At 36.4% G+C, this 20,944-nt stretch overlaps 1 protein-coding gene across 2 annotated transcripts in view; it reads right to left on the bottom strand.

The window, feature by feature from the left end:
- The window catches only part of LOC124631772 (acetylcholine receptor subunit alpha-like), a 33,796-nt gene extending 17,941 nt beyond the window's left edge, over positions 1–15,855 (bottom strand). For both annotated transcript variants that reach the window (XM_047166366.1, XM_047166367.1), the window contains exons 1-2: positions 15,630–15,855; positions 2,538–2,692 (exon numbers count right to left, since the gene is read on the bottom strand). In XM_047166366.1, the coding sequence (XP_047022322.1) occupies positions 2,538–2,692; positions 15,630–15,818 (344 nt within the window). In that variant the 5' untranslated portion in view covers positions 15,819–15,855. The remainder of the gene's footprint in view (positions 1–2,537; positions 2,693–15,629) is intronic.
- Between the last annotated feature and the right edge of the window lie 5,089 nt (positions 15,856–20,944).

The following is a 20,944-nucleotide window of genomic DNA, read 5'->3' as shown; positions in this document are numbered from 1 at the left end:
CGATGATAAGGGTTAACAAATCACAACGTTGGGGTCCGTACGTACAGCAATCCGCTCATTCAAAGGGTGTTCATCGGAGGTGCGTCAGGTTTGAGGTGGAAGCAAAAATGTGCACATTAGAGGGGACGAGTCCGACGGCCGGGGCACAGGTCGCGGGAAGGGACAGGAAATGAGTAACGATTGCTGTCCCGGCCATTTATCAAAGTCCGACGCCTCAAGGTGGCGTCTGCGACAAAATGAATGCCAACTACGAGCACAATACACAAGACAAACTTGTGTCTCAAAGACCGCTTTCATCTAACTTTAGATTTGTTATTGAAATTTCGAGCCACATTATAGAGGTTACTTTGGTTGTTTAAATGTTTTATTTATAATTAAACAAAATAGTTTTGGTTTTAAACACTCAATAAAAGCCTTAATTCACATATAATATTATTTAAATAATTGGTTTAAAAGTCTCTCTTACTAATTTCATTAATACTTTCAAAGCTGTTACACTGAACATTCAATTATTTTTTCGTATTGAATAGAAATTTAATTCTTAAAAGAAAAATCGTTGTGCTCGACTGTGAAAGGTGAAAGATGCAAGGAGACCGCTGGGACAGAAAGGAGGCGTATTTGCTCGCTTGATTTTCCTGAAACCCCGCAATGTTTCTGGAGTTCACATACTCTCACGGGATGAACCTTAATTGCAAAAATGTTTTCGTGGAATTTTATTCCAACAAACAGTCAACAAAAGCGTAAAAGAAAATACCAACGAACTACAATATTATTGAATTATTTTTTTATTAAGTATTATCAAATAAGAAGGCCAATCATATCAAGGCCAATCATCAAAAAATGGTTTCTGTATTATCAGGATTGCTCTACATAAAAAAATCTGACTGATTTTAATTCTATTCCTACTAAAAAAATTAAGAGTAAGAAGAATTTAATACCTGTACAGGTGTGTTAAGAAATTAAATAAGGATCTAATATATGTATGAATATAAATCATGGGATGAAATTATAAATTCAAGCTGGAGGAAATTTAATTTTTACGAGGGGTTCAATTTTCGGTATTAGCGATAAATAAACGCGACCGGCTGGGAAGGGGAAGAGGGTACTACGTAGTAATCTCTGGGCCCTCGTCAATTAGGACGGGTACGGCGTACAATTCACGGCGTATTGGTTTTTGCGGGACAATGCTATGCTTTTGTGAGCCTTTATCGCTAAGACTGTACTGTAGGTAAAATACGATTCGTTTACAGGCTTCGCTTTGTCTCCACGACGATACGGGATTGCGATTTACGCTACAATAAACCCAATTTCGTATTTACAGATAACTTACTCGAATTTTAGCTACTTTTGGGTGTGATTCTTGTGTGGTAACTAAGAAGAACGAATTTTGTTCACATTTGTCGTAATTTATAAAAACAATACAATTGTGTAAATCATATGACATCTTTGTCAATGATCTTACGTAATTGGTAACTATGGGTATTTGTGAGGATGTGAGTGTAGGGTGGTTCGATGGTGTTGGTGTAAAACATATGGGCACTAGCACAAAATAAGTGTAAATGGAATGTCATCTGTATTAACTTGGCACATTTTATAAATCTGGTGAAGCAACGAATCGTGTCGCACTCGGCTCAGGGCTCAGCCGAGTAGCTCTTCGCTTCTTTTGTAAAACACTTCTACAACACTTTGGAAGCAGGCATATCTCATACACACTAGAAAAATAGAGGACACGCGAAAATACCGTGAAATATCTCTACATATTTATAAATAACTTTATCCGAAAAAGGTAACAAGATTATATCATTTTGGGGTGTTTGCAAAATTAATCCCGATACGTTCATATTATGATTGCCCAATTTGGCCGTTTCTCTCCGAAGTCGATCCAAAGTTAATTACATGTGTTACCTCGTAGTGAGCACATTTTCGTTTTCATTAGAGGCAATATAGCCAGCGACAGAATCACGGTAAATGATGCCGTCTCTTCCGTAATTAGGTTCTCCACCAGCAAGTTAGAACAGTTTAACTTAGTGAACTCCGACTTGTTTGTAGTTCGTATCGATCTCACAACTTCCCTTGGAAAATATAAAGGAAGTGGGAAAGGTATTGGTAACAAATCGCCCGAAAAATTTACTTTGATATTAACTTGGAGCAGATCTTGGAGTTTTTCGTAAACTCTTAATGCTATCGGAGGAATTAGACGAGCATGCGGGCTCGGTTACGAAAATGTACCTGTATTTTTCTTTTTTTGTCGTTTGTTACAGAAACTGTCTTTTGTTTGAACATCAGTGTGTGCCTGAGTGTTTTGTTAAATTCCTCAGTATTGAGAATTCAGCATTGGTTGCTACGCATATCATCAAAATAAGCCATGTTTTTGACAAATAAATAAAATGCTAAGTATTTTAAACATACTTCATGTAGGTAAGTAACACCCACAAAACCATGTAAAAAAGCCACGACTCGTTGCCCCACCTTTGTTTATGGAACAACAATTAACAGTTAGTATTAATGTGAAGCTAGTAGACATGTTGAGGTCTCACTTGTTATAGAGCACGATGTCGGGCCTCCAGATGTGGTCTGAGGGCACGTGGAGCATGTGCACGCCACCGTACTCGCGCGGCTCCCAGCGCAGCTTGTAGTCATACCACGACTGCTCCACCCACAAGTTCGTCGTCATTATCTGGTTCTTCAGATTCTGTCACAACAAAAAACAAAACATCAACCATCTTCCCAAAACCCGTTTTACCCACATAGATGAAAAAGTCAATAATTTCATAGGAAATAACGACTTTGATCTCATCCTCGTTCCGTTGCGAAAATATTTTTTCGCTTGTTTGTGAGCGACCTCAAATTAATCTAGTTTACTTGAAAGCGTTTATCATCAAATTGCTATTACAACTCAAATATTTTCTTGAGAAAACTATGGGATTACGGCCTAAATTGTTTGCCCAAAATAAAATGGAACGAAAACCCCATGGATTTGCGTATATCGGATTTATTTGCAACGAGCCTGCGTTCAAAAAACGTAATATCAAGTTGCGAGCCCATCGGTATTTTATCGGATACATTTCCGCAAGTGTGCGTTGGAATTACACAGCTTAATTCCCCCAAGCCCGCTCTATCATCAGACAAGCGAACATATGACTTCGGGGGTACGATATACGGTTGATATTCCTCTTATACGCACTAAGCATTCCGCTGACACATTAATTATGCGTGCCGCCAAGGATTAGAACTTCTTGCCGGAGTCTGTGTTTCCTGATAGCTATATCCTGGGATTATAGGAACACCGAGACCGGGGTCTATTTCGTGGGAACTATTATCGCAGTAATGGTCAAACATAACGGCGATCAGGCTGGAGAATAATGCTATTATCACCTCGCCAGCGAACCAATTTACACTTGTACCTAATGAAACGAATGAAGGAAAATGATATGTCTTGCTATTGACATTACGCGAAACAAATAGGAATACAGAAAAAATATAACAGTAAAAGCGATTAGACTTTAATTCCCCATTCCGTAAGTCATATAAATGAATAAGTAGATTATTCCCAAATATGATTCTTTTATTTTTGGAAACAATTCATAGAATAGGAGGCGAATCCTAGCTTGAACATAATCTATTCCGCCTCGTATTACGAGGATGTCTAACTGGATTTACCTACTGGTATTTATAGGACATTTCTGTATAAAATGTCAATATTGCCTTTACGTGGGGGTTATTGGCGTAACAGCATGAATAAAACGCTGTTATTACTTTATAGGCCGAAAATGGCTTTATTATGACATTTTTAGAAGGGTTCCGTGCAATGTTTGAACTCAAATGGTTTCAATTTAAAACTTTTACAATTTGGGACTGGTGTGTAAGGAATCACATTACTTTTTATCATAGGAGTATTTTTGCAGCGATATGAAAAGAGTTTTGTTAAGTTTATACGTGCATAAAACATAATAGTATTTTATCAATACTTTAGTTTATATCACGGCCCCAACGTACTCTTAATTTATTCAATTAGCTAATAAATAGTGTTCCATAAATGCTATGAAACAATGCGACTTACTAAATAACGATAAAAGCCTTTCAATGACAAAATTAATTATTTGTAGGACCTTGTTACTGATTTTAATTGCGGTAATTTACAGTGTTAATGCTATTTGTGCAAATGTATTTGAAATTGCCGTGCCATTTTACAATCAAATACACAGTCGGATTAAAAACCTATATCAAAGGTATTTATTTATCGGATATTGAGTAGGCGGCTCATTGTTTATCAAATATACATACATATGTTTGTGCTATTAAAAACGTTTTCAATTAAGATTATTAAAATAGAGGATATTACTTACATAACCTAATGATTGCTGAATATTCATAATAACCTAATCTTTTAAGAACTCGTTATCAAGTACCTATCCGTCGATAATCCAACCAAAGGATCATCCATCTGGTGAAACGGATATTTGTCTGAGCTTTATAACGATCCATTGCTTTCAAATACACCTTCAAATCAATCCCTTGTCCTTTATAGATAATCCAAACTCCGATAATGTTAAACAACAATGAATTATTCATAGCAAACAGAAGCAATGTTTAGTATCGCGAAAATTTTCCAAGTGCCGCGCAACCTACATTTTGTTCGGCAAACTGTAAGGTAGAACGCTAAAGGTACACGGTGCCAAAATGTACGGAGTTTTCTTTCCTCCGCGACTTTTTTCCAACTTAAATTACGTTTTATTCACATGTACGCTCCTTTACTCGTTCGTTTGAAAGTTCCGTAAACTTGTCGCTGAAGAGTATTTCGCGAAACCTTTACTTAGTTCACCGATATATAATTAATGTTACGACATGCTCGTGTGAGTAATAAACAAAACCGAGTCAAACAAAAGCACTTAAAGGCGCGTACTACGGAACTGACTCAAGACTGCGGTTTAATTTACTCCTTGAGTCGGTGGGGTGCCAGCAAACATACAATTAAGTATACATTCATTATTGGATTGCGAAAAAATACGAAGCTTATATAGGCAAACAATTACATTAGAATCTTTTAGAAAATACTAAATTCAAATAAACCTTACCTACGAGTTCTTTCATAATCTATTGTTCTCTTTTCTAACATTTGTATCACATAAACAAAGCGTATGAAAGTCGTCTGGTTGAGGGCACCTAGTGAAAGAAACCGCCCGCATCACAACAATCTATCATAACTATAATGCGGGTTTGAAACATTAAACATTGCTATATAAAGTGTGAGATGATTAATGGTTGTTGTTCGGGGAAACGTCGAAGAAAATTTATTCTAGAGAGCGCGGTTCTATCGTACCCTGCCAAAATGTGAAATAGATGTATGTATATCAACAAAATATCGTCTAGTTTTCGCGGAAAAGTTGTACGTACTCAACATGTAAATTGCAAAATTTTCAACTCTTTTGTCGAGAAATTATGACAGTATTGATGGTATAAGTTACTAAGTCGGTGTTGTGGTGACCTCTTTATGATCATTCGATGTCGCTTCAATGTCATGGAACAAAAGAAAAAATGGCAGAAACGTCACGTTGAGTTTACGTGGCCCTCAACAAAAACTTAAGTTCCTTACTATATCCATCATAACATTTAGAATAGGGATTTCTGAGGAAGATTTTTGCTTACCCACCTATCTCCGCTGTCAGCTTATCGCAAAACTTTGCCAATAAACATTTGGTGCCTTTTGTTTCACGGCAACTTTTACATGAAACAAACTCACGAAATTTTATCAGTAAAGTAATGGAATAGAGGGTAGTTACCTAAGACAGACATTAGTTACTACCACTCACGAAGTTCTAGAGAAAGAAGCAAATGAACACTTCAGTTTACAGATGGCAAGAAACCGTGATAAAGTAATATTAGCATTAAAATCAATTCGTCTAGTCTAGCCGAACTTAATCAAATGACTTTCATTCGCCAGCCAAAAGCGGCGTTATTAGAAAATTCAATTGTTTTCATGAACCGTGAAGATCAATATTTGTATTAACTTGAAAATTAACATATAACCTTCAGCTTTACTGACAGTAGGTAAGTATATTACACCAACGCCAATTGCTTGAACTCCAAAACTTTAATAAGCTCGCGCGGTCTAGATATTTATCAACGTAATCAAATTTTAGGCCACCGGTATTTTGAACTATAGGTGGTCTTAGAGAAGTTTTGCGTCTTAAATATATCTATGAATAGATTTATTTTGCAGAAAAAGAATATAAAATACTGATGTACTACTGTTACATCACAAGAGTAACAAAACATGTCCAATACAACAATACATATTCGTAGAAGACGCGTCCCATCCGTCGCATTATGTAATAAAACATATTGTTCTGTCTTTGTTTGTCATATTTTTCGTAGCCATCAGTCTGTGACGTCGTTCAAACAATTTTATTTTATCACTTCAGATACACCCCAGCCAGTGTACGAAAGTACATCATTTTATTAGATAGGTACTTATGTATCATTTTGGACAGCATTTTAAGACGGTTTTATCTTTAGGAAATCTCTGACGGTGAATATTTTATTTTCCAGCGGGCTGCGCTATCGCCGACTGTGTTTTCCCAAAGGATATTAGATTTCTTTTATACGACAACCGAGACGTAGGTGTGGATAACTTTGGCCGTGTTTGCTTTTCCCCGCAACTTACACTGACCAGAGTAAAGAAAAATATTCCGCTCGAAGATAAATTGCGTCGCCTCCAATTAAGCCGCTGGCAAAATGCTTTTAGCTACGCAATGTAGCGGAGTATTTTCAAAGTTACTTTTTCAATTTGTACTTGTTTTTATATTTTTGCCGCAGATATTAAATAGGAATGGTCACAATGTATCCTATGTGCAACATGTACCTACATAAAAAGAACAAAACCAAACTAGACAGTGCTTCATAATAAAGTTTTAAAATAAAATAAAATTGTCGACGGGTGCATGTGCACGAACGACACGGAAATGAAAATCGTATAAAAAGTAAGGGTTACGCTATGTTAGCATTTTCACGCCGGCCTGTGAATGAGGGAAACATGATATGTGTTAGTTGTTTTATTCCACACAGAGTTGCTCGCTCGCTTGAAGACGGAAATTAAAAGTAGCCGTGGTTTTGCAATGTACAATGCATGGAATAGCCCCGTTTTAAATTACATATACGTCGCGAGGAACCGCGCACAAGCGATACTCTGAACATCCCTATTTTCAATTATATACGTCCCTATCCACTTAACCCAGTTTCAGTTGACTTTTCGGGGGAGACTTTGATCAATCTACATAAACTTCACTAAAATGTTGTTCCAAGTTGTTCCTAAGATAACATTTTACGTAAAATTCGCTGTCACATCTCGATAAGTATGCGATAAATACGCTCGATAACGCGCCACCTGAAAAATATTAAACAAAGTGAGAACAGCCGGCTGAAGGTAAAAGTCAGGAAGTTGTCGTGGAGGTAATTTGGTTTTGTTAACGATACACACAGCGCACACGGTCTTGTACAACCGCACTAAATTGTCTTGATAATGGAACAAAATGTTCTTATACACGAAAACATTCTCCCTAATTGTGAGTAAAGGAATTTTGCTTCCTATCAACAAATAGGCGGATCGAATGAAAAAAGAGCGAAATAGAAAAATGCTATTGTTTCAGTGTACGTGAATAAAATAAAAACTAAACCAACAAATACGTAGGTATTACAAAACTAAAACCAACATTGCACGGCGTACGCGGCTGAAACGCTTCCGACTACAGAGAAAAGTGTGTTTAATCAAAATGTTTTGGAGTCTTTGCTAAAGAACGGTGCTCGCAATATGCCTCTACTAGTACTTATATTTCATTTAAAACCTTTCTTTAGCAAGGCATTTTCAGACTAATGAAAGAAAAAACAGACAATTTATTCCGGCTTTTTCTTCCTATCGCTTTGCGAAAATAGGTCACTTTTGTATATTTTCGCCCTAGCCGTGTCAGGTGGTATAGATTACTGACTGACACTGTTTTGCTTTATTAGTAATTAAAGCTCACCCCTGAAGGCATAATAGTGTTTGCGTGTCGGCCGTGCTCACCCTTGCGGTACAAAGTTTAAGAGATTAGAGAGACTTACAGTTTATGCGCAGAGAGTATTTGATCTTTATTTATAACAGCTCGGATTAAATCAATATTTCATTATCAACGAAACTTAAACATTAAAGATAAGTAATCAAGAAGATTCATCACGGTTTCTCAACCTTTCAGGTTCAAATACAATCCCTCACCAGCACAAGCGACAAAATGCCGATCGAAGTGATTCCGCAACCCTCTAAACTTTGTAGGTAACAATAACGAATATATAGATTCCTCTTTGTAAAGATTTAAATAGAGCTTCTAAAGCGTGATCATTTAATTCCCTTCTATTTATATGCTGAATGCTATATTTAGGTAAGAGAATTCCTAGCACAACTTACGGGCGAAAATTCATTCAGATACTTACGTTCAGACAAATTACGGTCTTGTGACAAAGTTAATAGGTTCCTTTGTGACCTTGTGACCTATTTGAGGTAGGTAACCAAAAAGGCGCGTAGTCGGCTTTTATTTTGATTAACTTTGACTTTACACGTACCTACCAAATAAAATACCCAAAGGGGCTTATTTGTACTAAAAGTTTTCATCCCTGCTATCTGTAATGTCAGCGATATGCCGAGGAAACAATGAAAATATTTCATTGAAAAACGAACAGAGTATTACAAATTCAATTTAATTTACATATGTAGACAATGTCTTCATTTCGCGAATGCTGCATACAAATGCTTTGCTCATATTTTTACGTATGTACGTACGTATTTTAACATTTTGCTGTCAGATTGTGTTTGTCTCTCGCTAGACTGACGATTGTCATAGCTTTAGAACGTGGGGCCAGCATGAATATGTTCCGGATGGGAACGCCCATTCCAAAGCTTTTTATTGGCAATAGGGCTTTACTTTGAATTTTATTTAACTGACTTACAGTTCACGAGAATTGGCTATACACATGACATTGCTCACGTGGTTTTACAATATTAGTGTGTGTGAAACCGTTTGTGGAAATATAAATTCTTGAAAACCTGAATTTAGAGTGATGACCGCGGCAAAAATGTTATATGTATGTACACAGTTTTAATTTAATTCTAGATGGTGTAAATGTGTACGTGATAAAAATTCGGAAAGGACTAAAACGGTGCGAGATTTGCATAAGCGTTATAGACCGATATCTTACTGTCATAACAGCAGATCTAAGATGGTCATATTTTATGCGCAAGTTAAATATATGTTTAGAAAAGTGTCAGAACGACCACGGAGTTGAAAGTTTTAAAACTAAAGTAAATAAGTGGAGCAAGACAAAGCGTTTACAACGAACTAAGTTTTTATAGCCGTGGTGTGTTTCACATTAGCCGGATAGTTGCCTACCTGAACATTGTGCTACTAATTGTGTTGAGAGCCTCCAATCTAATTTACTTAATAATCCGCTATTCAACGCCTCATAAATAGATTTTATGCTAGCAAAAGCAAAACAGTTGAAGTGCTAATTTTAATTTTATGTGTCTGAAAATCTGCGGAATCAGTATATCTGTGTATTATTTTTCTAATGCTATCAACAAACATAAAAATAAATACCAAAAAAAATCGGTAAAAAACTTTTAAGTTAAACGGTTTTACTTTATGTGCACTGAAAACTAGAAAATAAAAAAAACTGTTAAGTCCTTACCTATAAACCTACGTAGGTGGTCCCGGTCATATTAGACTAAAATAAAAACGTGGGGCCCATTGCCTAACTATTGCTGTAGTACTTTCTTCTAGAGGTATAATAGGTGTGGATTGCATCGACTTACTATAATCGTAACTGGAGATTTTGACAATCAATAATCAGCCGTAGCGGCTTCACCAGCGCACGCCGAGCTCATGATCTACCAAAGTATAAAGATATGCTTTGCCATAGGTAGGATTTCAGAGGGCCCCACGTTTTTATTTTAGTCTAATATGACCGGGACCACCTACGTAGGTTTATAGGTAAGGACTTAACAGTTTTTTTTATTTTCTAGTTTTCAGTGCACATAAAGTAAAACCGTTTAACTTAAAAGTTTTTTTTTTCCGATTTTTTATTTTCTAGTTTTTAGTATTTAATGAAAATGCCTACCGAATATTCCTCATTCTATATATGGGTCAGCAGCGGTGAGGGAGTGCCAGTCTCTTACTGACTAAAAACCGTTGTGTTTCGTCGTAGGCCTTTTATGTACCAGGACCACGGTAACTCTTTCGAACAATCCCGCAGGCCTGGGCCCCGCTGGGGTTGCTGACAGTATTCTACTTGTGTAGCCCTTTCATTTGATACCCATATTGAGGGGGTTGTGGAAAAAATATGTAATCCGCCATTTTGTACCGGCGGCCATCTTGGATTTACAATGTTATTGATATTACTATATTGTATTGTCATCGGAATTGAAGGTGTGTACCAAATTTCAGATCAATCTGACAACAGGAAGGTACTTAAATTTGAATTACTAAATTTGACCCAAGAATAATAAATAAATAAAAAAAAAAAAAAACAAACAGGGTGAGCTAAATAAAACCGTTTAAAAAGGTAAATGACGTAGGGTTACTATATTTTTGTATTTCTTTAAATAAATAACTAATGACAATAATTTCATGTTTGAGATAACTGAAATAAAAAGCTTAAGTTGCACAACAATGAAAACAAAACGTACTGGTCGAGAAATGTTGGCTTTATGCTGTATTTTATACTTCAAAAATATTTAATTTCATAATTGGCAATTCCATTACCACAACGATAGCTCTTGGCTGTCTAAACGACAAGCTTTTGTGAAGAGCACAAATAAAAGTCCATGTGGATCCTCCCCTCGGTACGACCGCGCACTGTGATATTCTTTTGTTTTTTCATTTTCACTTGAACGAAAAAAGTTTGCCATAGATAGGAACTTATTAACAACATGAAACCAAACATGTTCCGATTTCCCAGAAGAAAATTCGCGGGACACTTTTTCACTTTGTTTTGTTTGTAATACATAATTGAGTATACGCCGAGCTAATGGCTGTGATACATATACTTGTGGAAGAAAATTTTTCATTAGGTTGTTTTTTGTTGTAATTTCTGTTGTGTACGGAAGTTTGAAACAGTTTGGCTACATCGAGGGTCAGCCTTCGTTCCACGGCCGTTAAGTTACAGAAAGGTATAATAATATCCGTATGGCAGAATTCATGAATAAGGCCATTATCCGCGGACGTGAGTAGACGGCGTGTTGGAGTCACGTGTGGGCTAGATGACGGCTGTCGGGGACAGCGGCATTGTTCAGGGATTGGCGTTGCGATACTGTCGCTTATGCCCGCTGACCTGGCCCGTAATGACAAAACGTTGCGGTCCCAGCCACACTATTAGCTTAACCGCTTTAGCAAATCTGCTTCTATTGTTTGCCTCATAATTATAATTTCACCTGCGTAGTGGTTCAGGTAGCTGAGATACTTGAAGGTGTATAACCCAAAACTTTACCTGCAGGAACAATGTATGATAGTAGACCACGTAGTTAGGCATCGTAGTTTCGAGCACTATTGATGTGCGTGGAATATAAATATTTACTAGTAGAGTATCTTAAAATGTTGTCCTCATTAACAGTTTAGATTAACAAATAGATGTGAATCTAATGTAGCTAAAGCCACAGTCGCTAGACCATAGATTTAAAAATCAATAATTTGTGGATACAAGCGAATGAGCACGCCATTTCAATTCCCACAAAAAAACTTTTAATCTGAGCGAAAAAAGCAATCGCCTTGTTGCGTTCTCTCGATATTGAATTTGTATAAAAACTCAGCTGTCGAACAACGACTTATGTACGAACCTAAAGCACAATGTTCATGTATATTTCGACATGTGGCGGATATTATGAGTTCTGTCTGTCTCTCCCTCGCGATATGTTTATTTGTGACGAAAACAATACCTACTTCTTGCCTTAACAAAGCCAGCTTGCTTATAAACAAAATATTATTACATATTCCGTTACAAATATTGTTTATTTATTATTTCCTGGGTACAGTTTAATAAATCAGCGTTAATATTTATTGTTCTGATTTATACAGGGTGACTATTCAATTTGTTTTCGCGGAAAGATGGTAAATCATTTCAATTGTTATAGTTTGTGGCAATAAATAGTTTGTAGGTCAAAGGGAAATTAGATTCAATTTAACAAGTAGCTTTAGTTATAAACATCCTTTCCAAGTAAATAGATCGAGTTGCTATGTAAATATTTATGAACGTAATTTGCTTCTTGATACTCAGTAGCAATAACGCTTAGTGTCCAACGTGACTAATTGGATTGCAGTCGTGAATACCAAAATACTGAATAAACTAGAATTGTATTGACAGCAGCCAGATATTATTAGTGTCCGAGGGTGCACCAGCGCGTGGCCCGTGACCACTTACACCACAATTCAGAGAATCCTAATATGAGTTGGCACATGACAGTGAATTGTTAAACTGTAATTCAGAGGTAAATAATTTTGTGAGAGAATTTTGGTTGAAGAGACAGACTGTTAATGTGGTTTTATATCAGTACTAGATATTCCTCGCGGTTTCACCCGCGTCCTGAGGGAACTATTTCACGTACCTGAATATATCGACGGTAAAAAGGCAAAAGGGGTCAAGCGCCACATTTTGCGATTTTAACTTTTTTATTGACCACAACTCCACTATTTTTTCTCTTTCGAATGGTCGTAATATCGTTTTCCTAGTATGAAAAAAAGTCACTTGCACCAAAGAATTATTTGTACTGAAGTGCCAAATCGATACTTGCCAAAAGTGCTCAAGCGACACCAACTTTACCTTGCTTGGTTGAAGGACCATTTTGTGTATTACGTTTTTGTATCGCCTTGTCATTTGGCATAATTTTAAAAACAATATTAGAAGTAAATATGTCGTTTGTATCCATTTTTCTTTTATTTGTTTAATAACTATAACGTCGCTTACACCAATAGTAAAAATTGTCAACTAAACATAATTGGCGCTTGGCCCCTTTCTTAAATAATTTTATTTTCATTACGTTGCAATTGATCCACTAAGCGCGCGCCAGCGCCTGGAGCTTAGGCCAAAATCTAAATATTCCAACATTAAATATTGGTGCTTGACCCCTCGCGAATGATAAACATGGTTAAAACCTGGGGTCAAGCGAAATCTATCTTTGAAACTATTGATCTCAGGCTTATTTTGATGTAAAATTATTAAAGAACATTGTATTTTAGTAAACTTTTCTGAAGATTGTGATGTGATTCAATAAAGCAATAAAGAGATATTATTTTTTAAAACTATTTTTACTCTCCTGAACAATTTGATCTGTGGTGCTTGACCCCTTTTGCCTTTTACCCGTCGATATGAAGCATATATTCCCTTTCTAAAGCTAGATTATTCGTATATGTACCAAAAATTTAAATAGTTTCATCAGATTAAGAGTGAAAAATGCGACAAACCGAGGCAGAGTTATCTATTTTCGCATTTACAATACTTATGAGAGGATGTAAATATGTACTTTGGTAAACTGAAAAGGCTTGAAAATATACTGTTTGATTGTTTGTTTGTTATACTGTTTGTTTGTTTGTGTGAAAATATGCTGTGGGTCTGAGTAAAAAAATGATACGTTAAAATAAATTATTCAAACATTCTTTATTTTATCGCTATCGTAGCCTATGCAATATAGATTTCCATCATTAATATCTTTGAATAACTCAAGTGACTTCAAGAAGTGATTTTAATTTGTCAATAAGCTAATAAACCTCAACAATTCTGAAACATATTTTCAATATGATTTTCATTTCCGCGTAAAGCTCATTTTAATATAACAAGCCTCAGTTCTACCTCAATCCGTCAGAGTTTTCAACTCTACACTAATTCCTGAGTGGTGCAAATGTTGCAAGCCACAGCTGTGTCCAGTTGTAATCTTGGCCGACGCATTTGTAATAACAGCGGTCAATTCGCCCCTGTTATACTTGATATCGTATAGCCGTCTCTTCATAAAGTTACTTTAATTTGGCAGTAGGCTAATGAAAGGACAACAATTCTGAAACATATAAAATTTTCATTTCAGTTAAAAACCTCAGTATTTCCCTCAATCCGTCACACATACCTATAATTTTTCAAAAGCGTTACCATGAAGTTTCTTGCCCGTTCCTCTCCATAGGAAGCTACTATTGGAATAGGCAACTAGAATCAAACTTATTTTTGACGTTCATAAGTGATTGTAAAGACCTAAATTAAATAAAATGATTTGACTTTTTGTTTTTACTGTTCACGGTTTTCAACTCCACCCTAATTCCTGATTGGTGCAAATGTTTCAAACCACAGCTGTGTCGGCATCTGCACTCAGTTCTGTAATCTTGGCCGACGCATTCGTAATAATAGCGGTCAATTCGCCCCTGTTATACTTGATATCGTATATGCGGTTACGGTCCTGCCAGATGGTGAAACGCTCTGAATAGGCGCCGTTACAAGCTTCCGATGCTTTCAAAGACTTTCTCGTGTAACTGCGTAGTTTGACTGATTGCCTTTCATATATGTTGAATCATGTGATTTTATGCGTTTGTGTTTTGTTCGTCACTTTTTTTGTTTAAGTGAATGTTATATTGTTATATCTGTGGATGGTGTCTTAATTAGCAATTTATGATAAATACCCAAATAAGGCGTCAAAATGTGCCCTCTCAGTTTAGGTTCTGATCCAAGAGATTATATTTTAATTAATTAAAGCTAAACTACGTGACCATTAATGTCAGTTGCATTATTAACAGTGAATATTCTGCCCGCGTTAATAATGGAAACAAGAATCCATTCCGATTACCCGGGTAATAATTCAATAGTCAATCCCATCTATTGTTATTATCCGTAAAATTGGAATCCCTCGTAACAGTGAAAAGTGTGACATAAGAGCGGATACAATATACGAGCATGTAGTACATGGTTTAACGACCTACCACTTTACATGATTGATTAGCTTCTTGATTGATATTAAGTGTATTTGTATTATTAAGTGCGAACACTACTACATTAAACAATATGTGCGTGCTAATTAGGTACTCAAAGATAATATGGTCTTCAGTTAATTATCATCATAACATCAAAAGCTTACATAATAATATGACACGACTCACATCACATACAACTCCAACGAATTGTAGATATAATTATCTCGACAAAAACTCCTGAGGATTATGGCCACGCACGAAGATTGAATAAGTATCGAAAGAAATACAATTCCTTTTATACGGGTGATTTATGGGATCTGATTCGAAATACATAAGGAGGGAGACAGAGGGGCGCCGAGCCAGGGTAGCTCGGGGAGGTGTGAATACGACACTTGCTATTATATACCCATTATCACCACTTATATACGATCCTAACTCAGCTATATATTTGTAAAAAAAACTGGGTCGCTGTCTAAGGCGTTGATGCAATTCACATCTATTTAAATTCCAAATGCGGCGCGCAAGTGCAAGCAAGGTATGCGTCCACACTGCACCCTCGTCTGTCTTCGATGTAGGTCAGTCTGGTGGCTATGCATACGAGAGGCGTTCGTCTGTTTACACAGGGGACGCAGCGGGCGTGCGGCAGGAGACGAATGTAACACTTACGACGTCAATGAGTTGACTGAGCTTGAGTTTGATGCAGACTCGCAGCACGTCGGTGGTGTTGACGACGGGCCGCACGAGCTTGTTGTAGTTGGAGAGGAGGTCATCGTAGAGCCGCTTGGCGTCGGGGTTGCCGGCGGTGGCGGCGCGCAGCAGGCAGGTGGCCGCCAGCCACCACACGATCGCGGCCATCAGCTCGGCGCGGGCATCGTTACGTAAGCTCGGTACGGAGCCGGGTGGCCCGGGCGCGGCGCGGCGCTGACTGCCGCCTGCGCGCCCCGGCGCCCCCCCGCGCGCCGTCTAACCCACCTACCCTATAATATTATACGCAGAACTGACACTGCTTTTTAGATTCTACAATATCAAAAATAAACGCGTTTCATGCTATTTTACAAATAATAAATTATTGATAGCGACTTATTTAATTTTTATTTTAATATCGAATTTAAATATTTAGAATCTCTTTATATCAAACAATATTTAAATACATAATAATATATCTCAAAATTAAATACGATTGTATACAGAATATTGCTGCCAAAATGCTTTTTGTAATTAAAAGAAAATACTTTGTATTGAACATTTCCACGTATTTTAAAGACTCCTTTGACAATTAATTTCCAAAAACTGCTCATTTAACTTTTTGAGATAAATTCTGTTAGTCAAAGGCTTTTAAAGTGAACACCTAAAAGCTTTACGCTAGCAGTGTAAAGAATAGTGAGTGTTCCCAGGGGGCTCGCGACGTCGCGGCGACTGTCTGGTCTGTGCCCGTATCCCGCAGCCTCCCTCTACGAGTATAAATACGCGAGTCGATAGCGCATCGCATTCATCTGACCGGTGTTCCCAGAGCTTACAACACAAACCTTTTACCACTTAAGTAACAAACTACTTCGGATAATGCGGGTTCACTTAATGCGCTATCCACGAACTTAACACATTCTGCAAAGTTCGCCTCGTACTGCCCACTTTACAGCGACTGCAACTAGTCCGGTATGACGTCAACACTACTTTAACAAGAGAACATTAGCTCTTCAATTGATATTTGATTTAAATCCTTACTCTTAACAGTAATTTATGTTGCCATTCATAAATACAATGTTGGCTACATTTATCTAAACAGTCATCTTACAAATGCCCCGAAATTTAAAAGCACGAAATTTTCCTTAGCGCGTTTTATGTATGATATTTATAAAAAAGTGCGGAGGGCGATGGTGAAATTACGACGCGTCATGATAAACGTGTAATTCGCCACATAAATTATGAAGACGTAGCTGCGTGCCCGAGCACGGCGCGGCGTGCCAACCTAAAATACTTTATAATAATAATCATAAATACACCCACGAAAACTTTTTAATCGCCATTAAAAGTAATTAATGGAAGCTGTATTTTTTACTCTCATATTCATCTATGGTAAACAATATTCATAATAAGAAATCCGCTTTACGTTCTACGAAGGTTCTTCAAAAGAGCCGCAGGAAACTAATTAGAGTGAAACTCAATAAAGCCGGTTTTATTGAATGAAATACACCATGCGATATAGAGAGTAATTGCATTGAATACTCTTAGAAATAAATTAAATGCTGCTTGAGAAAGGACTTTCATGTGCAACCACGAATGCGAACTAAATTATTAATAAGTTGTTTTCTTTTCACACATGCGGTTCGCTTTGATGTCATTTCTTTTCAAACTTTGAAACATGTTGGCAGTTTTTTTTTTTTCAAATTGTTACATGTAATATGAAATGAAATTTTGAGATCAAAACCACTGATTACATTTATAATTTATAGATACAAAAACATACAAAATTAAACATAAAACTATAAGTTAATAAAGAACGTTTCTGTGAGAAGTAAAAAGGGCCGTCAGATTCGCGGATCCTTAAGATCTAACGGCTTCCGAGCATAAATCAAAATTACATGAAAAACATCTTAGATTCGTAACCGCGGTCTCTCTCCCTCGCTATAGAAAAGTTTACAGTTCGAATGATACATTGCGAGTAAACAAAGATAAAAATAGATAAATGTAGGAAATCACTAAGGTTGGACAGATGACATTCCCTTTTTTTTTGTATAAAATCAAAGTTTGCTTGTGGTTATCAAAAAATAGACGTTCCGTGCATTACGAAATACCTTGCCATTACGACAGGCCCTCAAATATTAGCTGTCACCTGATAAAAGTTGCGAACGTCACCTCAAAATATCTTTGTATAAAGTAAATAATAAAAACGACTTAATTAAATGTCATTTTCTGATATTTATCAACATTTCCTATAGAAACGAGCACAGCTCTACAAAATAATTTTGCGTTCATTATTTAAATTTTATTCCGCTTTCGGAGCCCTTTACAACGCCCGTGAGATGAGAACGGAAATGACTAAAGCAACAATAGCGCCGGTTGTCTGTCTATACAATACTTTCTACATAAAATTGCAATACTTATGTACTACAGATGCCATTGTACGCAACAAGGAAAATATGTGGCGAGGAAAGCGCGATTAGAACCAGACTCCATTCATTTTTGGTAAAATATAGCCTGCTAAATAAAACACAAGATACCTAAAACATACCGACGCTTATAAAACACCACATCAGAGTTACAGGAAACACTGCAGTAGAAATGTAGGCTGTTTTATTTACACACAGACCCTAAGCCTTTTATTTGTATTCGTGATCACAAACAGAACTCGTGAGCGATAATCCCCAAAAGACAGAAAAGGTCACAGAACCACGCTTAGTGATATGGAACAAATACTCCTCTTGATATTGAATTCTCTCTAAAATATCGGCATTTTTTCCATCAAACTCATTATTATACGATTGGGAGCGCTTACTCTCGTCACAATCAGGGTGGCTAAGGCAAAAAGCATTTGACAAGAGGGTAGGAGCTAAGGGGTTTTGAGGGCCCTATAAAGAGTCAAAGCGTTTTCCCTCCTCGCGTACCTATAGACACACGGTATAAAAATGTTATGAAGTACTCAAGATATCGCCTGCAACAATTTTAAGGGAAATTGCATTATAGATAGATTCTATCTTAGATCAATCATATTTTGTGGCAAGAGAGCTTACAAACTAATCAATCTTGAAATACGAAATGTTGTTTCTTTTACTACAACGATTGATGACTTTCAGAACGAATTTATTAAAAACAGTTTTTTAACATTACCAAGCCATTTTACCTTAAAGCCAAGAATATAAAGGTGAATATTTAACTAACCTGGATTCTAGGGAAAATGTAAAACACTCCTTTGTAATGTAGAAGGCGTCTTCCGTAGTATCCCTAGGATAAGAGGCTCGCGTCTATTGCAATTTGTGTAAGCCTTTCTTGTAACTTTTAGGACAAGTTGAAGACTTTCATGTCAAGGTCGACAAAGCGACGCTATGTCTGTTTTTCGGTGCCCTTTGCTGTTTTTTCCTTGAACATAAAAATGCGTAAGTATTTAACTGCTTACATATGTATAATGCAGTTAACTTTCTTAGGGCGAATTTATACGATAGTTGTATTAAGTGAACAATTTGGATATGCAAAAGCTCATGTGTTTTATGTTGATTGTATTACGAACTTATTTAGAAATGAAAATACCTATGGCAATATGGCATATATAGCAAGAGGTAAAATTCCCGAAGCAAAGTGAATATTAATAGTAACAGAAGCAAACCACAATTATGCAATAGATAAGCTATTAATTTACATAGTACTATACCTACAGGATACACATGCAATTGAACAGGAATGTTTGTTTCAAATTGCATGGCCCAAACTTTGGCTTCACTACTAAGAACGTAGGCATTGTAGATACATATAACCTGTGATTCAAAAGGCCAGACTAATCTCTATAACAGAGCTTCTATTCTCAGCTGTAAACTGGGTCACGCTAACATTTTAGTATCTCTCTAATCCTAGTATTTTACTTTTTGGACGTATTTTCATATATCAAATGTCTAGATAAGAATGGTTAACCTTTATTTATAGTATTGGTAATTTGACGTAACAGATGATTGTAATTTAGATAAAATTAAAACTTAGTCTTAAGTGTCAAAATCTTTAGCTACTTGCTAGGTAAGCTAAATAGAAATTAATTGAAATGTCATTATCATAGAAAAAATAGGTGCCTATAATTAATATTTTGCTATCAATAAAATCGAGCAACGTTACTATAAGCGTTCACCTTAATTATTTTCAATGTAAGTAGTTAAAACATGTTCAAATAATAGCTTTTACCCCGCCGTGGTTCGTAAGTGACCCCAAAAAGATCAGAGTGGACAAAAACAAACGCTGTTAATTCCAAAGTGGACCTCCGTATGTTTTGCGAACACACGGCTTCAAAGGAGAAAGGAACCCGCAAATTAATAATGAATGATAAACATATAATGGCTTGAACATTGCGAAAGGTACAACGATTTTCACCTCGTTATACCGCCGACATTCCGTTGACACTTGGCATTCACGCATTGTTTTAACTTTTATTTAACGATGTTAATTATTTAATGAGCAAATATGACTGGTAATTTGTATGAAGTGGTAATTTTTCTCTCTTTGGTAAAGTAGTCTATTGACTTTTACTTACTTTTAGTTTTTGGTTAAGCCGGGACGGAAAGTACCTTTTTAAAAGTATGAGCTGAATTAGTAATTAGGTGATCTTGATATTCCTGAAAGGCAGGACATAATCACATAATCTACTATCCCTTAGGTAAATTTAGCGATTGAAATTATTTTCTAGTAAAATTATCAGGAAATCATAGTGTAAATTACACTGCAGCGCATTTTGTCAACAAAGTTAAGTTGCTAAATATTAAACCATAAAATTATTTCCGAAATATGTATTTTTAAGGTCCACATTTTGCAATTTTTATGTAGCTGTGTAACATTCTCGCCCTGATGTGTATTCCATAAAATATTCCAGTTTTCAATTTTCTTTTTCAGAATAAAAAAAAATAGATTTGTCCACTGGTTTGTATCTTCATATAACCTACGTCTGAAGTTACAGGACCGTAACTCTGTCACCGCAGGATAGACACGGCAGTTTGGATAACACATTTGAGAGTCCGTTTCAAACAACCACTAACAGTTACACAATTTCAGTTTGTTTTCACGCCTTTTTCCCAAACGCTTGGCATAGCTGCTCTATACTTTTTACATCGCTTTTTATGCGGGAAATTCGTAACGAAAAATACAAACAATTTTAGGTGTTGAAATTTAACAAAATGAAAATCAGGTTGGGTTTTATGTGTCCACGTTAGGATAGCAGTATACTTATACAAAGATGTACTTACAGCACCTCTCATGCATGCCCATTGAGGTTAGGAGACAAAAGAAGTACA

This window comes from Helicoverpa zea, chromosome 7 (assembly GCF_022581195.2).
Source record: "Helicoverpa zea isolate HzStark_Cry1AcR chromosome 7, ilHelZeax1.1, whole genome shotgun sequence".
NCBI classification, from domain to species: domain Eukaryota; kingdom Metazoa; phylum Arthropoda; class Insecta; order Lepidoptera; family Noctuidae; genus Helicoverpa; species Helicoverpa zea.
Note: the sequence above shows the minus strand (reverse complement) of the source record. Positions and strands in the feature narration are given on the sequence as shown.